The following is an 8,827-nucleotide window of genomic DNA, read 5'->3' on the forward strand; positions in this document are numbered from 1 at the left end:
TTGTTGGTCCTATCGAGCGCAGATTCGTTTATCGCGAAATAGATATTACACAGAGCACATTTGTTGCCTTTCCTTTGGTTTTGGTTTTCATTTGTATAGTAGTATTTCAATAGTTTCAATGGCATCGAAAGCGCAACAACTTAGAATTTTAGTTGCAAAAAAGGAGCAATATTTTCAAAGGTTGCAGAGATTGTATGAGAATAGTCGCGATATATCTTCTTCAGAAAAATTGAATAATTTTCGGGTTAGATACGAAACCTTGGCAGATACAAAAACAAAATTTTTAGACACCTTAGATGAAATCAATAAACTTGAATATCAAATTAGCGAAGATCACGTCCCTAATTACCAAGTATTAGAAACATTTGACCAATTAATTTGTCACATAGAATCGGTCGCGAAACGTGCAATTCCCCCTGCTACTGCATCGCCTTACGCTACAGGATCAGAACCACAACGTGATCTAGTCACAGCAAAAACAATTCGGAAGTTACCAGAGTTGCCTCTGCCGAAATTTAATGGTAATATTAAAGATTGGCCTTTGTTCATAGAAATTTACAACAATATGATTCATAACAATAGAGATTTAAACGATGTCGATCGTGTCAATTATTTGGTTGGGTGCTTGAGCGGCAGTGCGCTGTCAGTGTGTTCAGGTATTCCCCCTATTGGCGATAACTATCGAATTATTCTTAAGGCATTGGTCGATAAGTTTGATGATAAACGTTTAATCGCAAATTCATACATAGAGCAGTTACTTAATTTAACCGGCGCTCGAAGGACCAACAAATGTTTTATAATGAAATGGACTGTATTCCAAAAATTTTGCACTTACCCTTTAGATGTAACTTGATTAGATATCGCACAAGGGATAAGGACAAGTGACAAGATTACGGAATGGAAAGGGTAAATGCAAGGATGAATTTTCACGAAACTATTAGTTCGTTGATCGGCCTTTATTTATTTCACAGAGCGAATTTTAATTGCTTTTAGTAATTGTATCTTTTAGTAATTGTATCAACTAACTCTCGCGACGGACTTAATGCGAGTGTCCAGTTGAGTTATCTACTCGACCCTGGCAGATTAGAATGGTATGGGAAAATCCGGAAAATAAATGCCGTTATTGAATTATGCTTTTAAAACCAAACAGTTAGTATAAAATATTGATTGACCTTTAGAACTAAATTCAAATTCATTTAAGCTGTCCTCTGATGAATTTACACTGAATTCAGTAAATCCGCGCGCAGACACTCATGGTGTTAATTTCACTCGCCTTCTCACATGCCCAATTCGTAGGGAAGAGATCATTCTTTTTAAAACAAATCAAACAAGATTACGTTACCTTAATTATCGTGTTTTCGCGAATGAATGGTTTCCCTAGAGTACAAGCGGTACTGCCCTTCCTTGAAAAGATGGCGTTGTGATATTTCACGATGTATAGGGTTGAAAATGTTGTCCTCCACGTTGTTACGCCAATGGTGCTGATTTTACTTATTGACTCGTTGACTTGTAGTTGCACCTTAGGTTGTAACTCGTTGTGTAAAACTGAAATACCATGGTGTATGAGGTCTGATTGAGTAAATAATGTAGAATTGATATATCCAAAACTTAATTTGACCAGTGTCCCCTTTTCACCAATCTCAGGCCCTCATTTGTATCTATTTACTAACCCAAATAAATTTAAACCCGAAACGGGCTCCCGTTACACGCCTTGACCAATGGACTCATTTGCAGGTCCAGTGATCATCCTCTTGGGACGAGCAAGATTTTTCCAAACCACTTGCTGTCGAGCACGCTCTGGATTCTCGTGTCCTGGCGGCAGACGCTTGATTACTCGTGAAATATTCGCCTTTTGACCGACAGAAGTTTATATCGCTTGTCCGTAGCGGAATTGCAGTCCCAGTGATTGTTCCCTAGGGGCGTGGGAGGATTTTTCCAAACCGACCAGTCTTGAGCTCAATCGTCTCTGGTTTGTCTTCAGAAATTCATTCACTCGTTTTGTGACCCGTAAAAGACTCGTCTCATGTAGAATCTCGAGGACTTGGTAAGGTTGTTAAAGGCTCTCAAAGAGTAAATGCGTATTAAAGGTTTTGAAAGGCCTTGGAGATACATACATGAATGCTATAAAGGCTCGACCATTAACCGTTTTTGAAGGCTCTTAAAGGTTTTTAAAAAACATTTGAGACTATTAAAAGCTTTCGATGTATAAGAAACGGCTGTAAAGGCTCACCATACTAAACTTTTAGGGGCCGAGAGATCGTGGCAACCGCGAGTACCTCTCTGGTTATCGCCAGACATATTTTTTTCACGCTCACTATGAAGCGGTACATGCGGAAATTTCCCTATGTTGAACAAAACAAATTAGAAAATATTTTTGAAATTTTAGAGACCACCCGTGATAAAGGCTCGCTTCATAAGAGAGAATATCAAGGACTTCTCAAAGGCTCTCAAAGAGTAAATGTCCCTTGAAAAGTCTTGAAGGCTGGCATTATCCTTAAAGGGTCGACCATTAACCGTTTTTGAAGGCTCTTAAAGGTTTTTCAAAGCGTTTAAGACTATTAAAAGCTCTCTATGTATAAGGAACGGCTCCGCATACTAAACTTTTAGGTGCCAAGAGATCGTGGCAACCACAAGTACCTCTCTGGTTATCGCCAGACTTATTTTTTCACGCTCACTATGAAGCGGTACATGCGGAAATTTCCCTATGTTGAACAACACTCAAATTAAAAAATATTTTTGAAATGCTAGAGACCACCCGTTATAAAGGTTCGCTTCATACGAGAGAATGTCAAGGACTTCTTAAAGGCTCTGAAAGAGTAAATGTCCCTTGAAAAGTCTTGAAGGCTCGCATTACTCTTAAAGGGTCAACCATTAACCGTTTTTGAAGGCTCTTAAAGGTTTTTAAAAAACGTTTGAGACTATTAAAAGCTCTCAATGTATAAGGAACGGCCGTAAAGGCTCGCCATAGTAAACTTTTAGGTCCCGAGAGATCGTGGCAACCGCGAGTACCTCTCTGGTTATCGCCAGACATATTTTTTTCACGCTCACTATGAAGCGGTACATGCGGAAATTTCCCTATGTTGAACAACACTCAAATTAGAAAATATTTTTGATATTCTAAAGAGACCATCCATTATAAAGGCTCGCTTCATACGAGAGAATGTCCAGGACTTCTCAAAGGCTCTCAAAGAGTAAATGTCCCTTGAAGAGTCTTGAAGGCTCGCATTACCCTTCCAGGGTCGACCATTAACCGTTTTTGAAGGCTCTTAAAGGTTTTTAAATAACGTTTGAGACTATTAAAAGCTCTCAATGTATAAGGAACGGCTGTAAAGGCTCGCCATACTAAACTTTTAGGGGCCGAGAGATCGTGGCAACCGCGAGTACCTCTCTGGTTATCGCCAGACATATTTCTTTTCACGCTCACTATAAAGCGGTACTACGGAAATTTCCCTATGTCGAACAAAACAAATTAGAAAATATTTTTGAAATTTTAAAGAGACCACCCGTTATAAAGGCTCGCTTCATACGAGAGAATATCAAGGACTTCTTAAAGGCTCTCAAAGAGTAAATGTCCCTTGAAGAGTCTTGAAAGCTCACATTATCCTTAAAGGGTCGACCTTTAACCGTTTTTGAAGGTTCTTAAAGGTTTTTATAAAGCGTTTAAGGCTATTAAAAGCTCTCATTGTATCAGGAACGACCGCAAAGGCTCGCCATACTAAACTTTTAGGTGCCAAGAGATCGTGGCAACCGCGAGCACCTCTCTGGTTATCGCCAGATATTTTTTTTTCACGCTCACTATGAAGCGGTACATAGGGAAATTTCCCTGTGTTGAACAAAACAAATTAGAAAATATTTTTGAAATTTTAAAGAGACCACCCGTTATAAAGGTTCGCTTCATACGAGAGAATGTCAAGGACTTCTTAAAGGCTCTGAAAGAGTAAATGTCCCTTGAAAAGTCTTGAAGGCTCGCATTACTCTTAAAGGGTCAACCATTAACCGTTTTTGAAGGCTCTTAAAGGTTTTTAAAGATCGACGAAACTAATAAGGCTAAAGAATAAATTATAGGTTATGTTTTGTATTGGTGCACATATACCTGGTTGCGGCAAATGATTACTAATGTGATGTTTTATAAGAGCGGCGCAGCATAGGATTATTGATCGCCCTGTGTCGAAAATGCACGCGTTTTTTATTTCGAGGCATACTTTTGTTCATGTTCGCTACCAAGCGGTACATGTATAAATGTTGAATAAAATTTACCCTTTACCGACATCTTCAGATGACAGCTTGAATGTATTAATTTTAGTCTCTTTAGTGTAAATAGGGTTACGGCAGTATGTCGAATCTAATCGCAGTGACGCAAATTGATTTTTGAAATGTAGGTGGGAACCCAGTTAGACCAGCGGGCTTCTGGTAACACGAAACAAAAAACGCAGCCGAAGACCGCCCCCGTATCCGATCTCAGCCTACCTCCCAACCTACCGATGGAAGTTAGCGTAATTAAGGCGGGGCGAAATGAAAACAAAGAGTCTTCCGACGACGATGTAATTATAATAGAATAGTACAACTAGATATGTATTACGAGAGGTTGAAATAAAGTCGTTCGTTTAATCCGATCTCGACGCACGGATCAGGTAGCGTTTGTATCGGAACACTTTGGTGCACTTTGAGGTGTTTCTTTAACGAGCCGTTATCGGCGAACGCTCGCCGGCACACGGCGCACTGGTACGGTTTCTCTCCGCTGTGCGTGCGCATGTGCACCGACAGGTTGCTCTTAGTGGCGAAGTCCTTGCCGCACGCGCTGCAAATGTTCGCCTTAACTCCCGAATGCTTGCGATCGTGCAGTTTCAACTCGTACGAACTGGCGAAGCACTTCCCGCACTGGTCGCAGACGTACGGCTTTTCGCCGGTGTGCGTGCGAATGTGGTGCACCAACGTTCCCTTCTCGGCGAACCTGCAACAGAAAATAAGAGACCGGCAAATTGGAATTTTGCTACAAATTACCTTTTCAGACAGTGCTCACAGCTGTAGGGCTTTTCCCCAGTATGCGTACGGGCGTGTTTGTCCAAACTCGACGATTGCGTAAAGCACTTCCCGCACTCGGAGCAAACGTACGGTTTCTCGCCGGTATGTATTCGTATATGCTTGATAAGATTCACGCTCTGACTGAAGGCCTTCCCGCAGAGGTTGCACTTGTGCGGCCTTTCGCCGGTGTGAGTCATATGGTGCGCCTTCAACGAGCGCGGATCGGCGAACGACTTTCCGCACGTCGCGCATATCAGGGGTCGCTCTCCGGTGTGCTTCCTCATGTGAATGTTCAGGTAGAACGGTTCGCCGAAGCGCTGACCGCAGATCGTGCACAGGTGCCTCTTCTCTCTCGGCTGCCCCAAGTGCTTCTTCGTGTGTTTCGTAAGCGCGTGGGACTCGGCGAAACCTTTCCCGCACTGCTTGCAGACGTGCGGCTTGTCGACCATGTGGATTTTGATGTGCCTTTTCAGCATTTGTCTAGCTAAATGTGAAACATGAAGCTTGTTGCTATACTATGAACAACGTATACTTGGGTATGACTCATTTTTAAAATCGAGGGGTTTAATATTCCGACGATGTCGGCCGACTTATACTTTTGGCTCGCACGCGCACTAGTAGTCCCGCGTTCAAAGGAGTACCCAGTTGCAAGACAATGGCGCGCAAATTAGTGTTTCACAGTGGTTAGTTGTGTACATTTATTCAGTACCGTTAGTTCATTGGAAGTACGTTAAAAATGATGGAAAAACGTGGACGACTAATCAACACGAGAGAAGAGATATCATATGTGACTTCAACTTTTTTACCCACTCGACACGAATTCCATCGTGGCTTAACGCGCAATGCCACCGACGACTAAATTCCCTAGGCCCCGAGCGAGCGGAACTTGTATGCCTAGATATGTGCCGAACTCGAGGAGCTTCTACTCTGCGTGTGTTGTTACAAATTATAATTGCAAAATATTCCGAGCGAGCCGAAAGCCATGCGTAGAGGTTTTCGAGGGAGACTTTTCTGCCTAGGTGTTTGCCTAAGAAATTATTATTAAATAAATGTGCCCCTTCCGATTGTTCGCGCTATATTTGATTCACGGAAGTCGCCGCGACCTCCAACGCGGCTTAATATGTATTTTCACAATTCATAAAAGCATCCCGCGCAAACTAACTTCAACTTTTTTTGCGCACTCGACGCGAATGCTGTCGTGGCTTAACGCGCATTGCCACCAACGATTAAATTCCAACCACCTTCATTTTTTTTAACTACGCCCATCGACCATTCGAATGCGTTCCACCAATCAGCTAAACTTTTTCTCAACCAATGAAACCTAAATTCCGCCGAATCAGCTGAACAGTTCTCGTCGGAACGTTGGATACTTTTTTCTTCATTGATCGCTTTAGAAGTTGAAGTGATCGCGTTTTCTGAATTGGATCTGCCCTCACTAGTATCGCGTGCTAGGTTATATTTTGCAAGTTTATGGCAGTCTTCTTTTGAATGTCCAACATTTTTGCAATACATGCACTTTTTATTCTGAGCACCCCAAGAACCGTACCCGATGGGCAGCAACATGAGTTGTTTAAATAAAATTTCTACCATGATCCAATTAAACACTACAAAAATGTGTTTTTTAAGAAATTTATAGAAAAAACGTAAAAATAAACAATAACCGGGTAAACGCGAAATGACAAGATGAAAAACTAATGCAAATACAAGACGTACGTTTTGGACCGGCAACACGAATGGCACAGCTGACTCAAGTTGTGAAGTGCCATCCTTTTCTAACAAGTCGTAAGTAGTATGTGTCAGACTGTAAGAGACACAGTGAAAAGTATTCTTATTATTAAGACATACATCGATGAGTCATATTCAAGTATGATGAAGTGATCAGAATATTCTCGCAAACCTGACTTGGTGTAGGCACGCCCTCTTCGTCCCCAGAACATCTGTACTGACATGGTATGCAATAAATGTTTATGTGAAGAGTATTTGATACGTGCAAACTGCGAACCCACCACAACTCAAGTCAAGTTTGCAAGTCCCGCCCACTCTCAGCTTGTTACTCACTTGCGAACTGTTTTTGACATCGGTTACACGCATAATCGCCCGCCTGTAAGTGCGTGGACAGATGTAAATCCAGATCGTCCTGCACTTTGAAAGAGTGCGTACATTCGGTACATTGAAAAGGCAAGGGCGGAGGCGCCTCTGCGTCCAAAAATGCCGTCAGGTCATCCTGAGTGAGCGAGTCTTCTTTGTCACTGGAAAAACGTAAGAAGAACTCAAGGTGATGGTAATGGCAAAATTTCAGAAGGTGTTTTTGAAGTTGGTGGTAAATTTTTTCCGCAAATGCAAATTTTCACGTATTAGGAAATAATTTTGCTATTGTCCAATAGGTGGCGTATGTCTTCATTTTGTAACATTTGAGAGTGTTTAGTTGTTTTGTGTTAATACCAGGAAGGAGAATATCAACAATATACGTGCGACCGCGATGGCTTTTGCAAATGGCGGACAATAGTTTCCTGTTCCAGTGGCGTACCTACCTTACAGTTGTAGAAGGATACAATTATAAAGAATTTTACACGAAAACAATCTAAACTCCCATGTGTCTACTCCGCCTATGACTTTTGTTTAACTAACCTCAAACTACATTCCGATAAAAAATTTGTAAATTTATATGTACTATATAAAAATAATATTGGTATCAATACTGACATGAAATGTAATTCCCAAACTTTTATTTTTTTCCGTTTTGGAGCAACCACAAGCACAACAACTAACCATTGTTTTATGTCACTGCAAAAACCACAACAAAAATGAGTCATAAGTGGCTTTTGCAAATGGCCGACTTCCGTCGCACTCTCTCTCGTATACAACCTGAGTAATGCTCCTTCCTGGTATTCTTTATTCATTGGTTATTAGCGATTCAGATTAAAAGTGAGACCTCTGGTGGCAGCACATTGTAGTTAATATTGATGGGATAAGACCGCCATTTTTTTAAATTATAATGACCAAAAGTAATCATTATTGTAGTTTTTACGGCTGTAAAAGTAAATACAGTTGGAAAAATTTCATTTGCAATCAATGTAATTACACCTTACAGAGCAAGGGTAGTTTAAAACGTCACATTACTTCCATCAATAAGGATAATTTAAAAAGTCGTCTAACGCATATTTCCAGTCTTTAATTGTGAACAATGCAATTACTCAACAAAAGATAGGAGATATATCTATCTTTTGAAACACTTTGAATAACTTTGTATATTTGTTATCAGTGTAATTACGCTACAATTAAGCGTCACCTATTATTCACAAAAAACAACTGCATTATGGGAAACGCCCACTAGTGGATAAAGGGTTTGAGAGAGCCAAATTTATCCCCTCTAGTGGGCAAAGGCTTTTAACTTTTCGAGCCACCCTGTACATATGGAACCATTGTAAATTTTACCTTCTAAAGCCACAAGAATGACTATCGAGATCGTACGACGAAACAAAGACACCATCACAATTAAAGCACCGAAGTTCGTGAACCGACAACATGTGAGATTTAAGTTTGGCGTTTGCTAAAAACCACGTAATCGATTCAAATGTTTTCGCTTGTCCGACTTACAGTCAAATGTTTTCCCGCACGCGCCGCAGTGGAATGTCTTCGCGTCGATCTGCAACAGAAACAATCGAATACGCTCGAACGTTTGTAGGGGTATACTTTCTGCATTTGTGCCAGCGTGATCTCCGATTGTTCGCATTGTTTCTTAAAGTTGTAGCACTGGACGAGTAGCTGGTAACATTTGATGCAGATGTTTTGCGGGAGGCTGTCT

The 8,827-nt window shown here is 41.0% G+C and overlaps 1 protein-coding gene across 1 annotated transcript; it reads right to left on the bottom strand.

The window, feature by feature from the left end:
- Nucleotides 1-4,528: 4,528 nt before the first annotated feature.
- Nucleotides 4,529-8,821, bottom strand: LOC116181519 (zinc finger protein 501-like). The gene is made up of 6 exons (XM_031501910.1): nt 8,716-8,821; nt 8,620-8,668; nt 8,458-8,572; nt 7,081-7,271; nt 5,002-5,506; nt 4,529-4,951 (listed from the first exon to the last, which is right to left on the bottom strand). Exons 1-6 carry the CDS (start codon nt 8,722-8,724, stop codon nt 4,576-4,578), a joined length of 1,245 nt encoding a protein of 414 aa, XP_031357770.1. The 5' UTR covers nt 8,725-8,821; the 3' UTR covers nt 4,529-4,575.
- Between the last annotated feature and the right edge of the window lie 6 nt (nt 8,822-8,827).

Source organism: Photinus pyralis, unplaced genomic scaffold (assembly GCF_008802855.1).
Source record: "Photinus pyralis isolate 1611_PpyrPB1 unplaced genomic scaffold, Ppyr1.3 Ppyr1.4_LG9, whole genome shotgun sequence".
NCBI classification, from domain to species: domain Eukaryota; kingdom Metazoa; phylum Arthropoda; class Insecta; order Coleoptera; family Lampyridae; genus Photinus; species Photinus pyralis.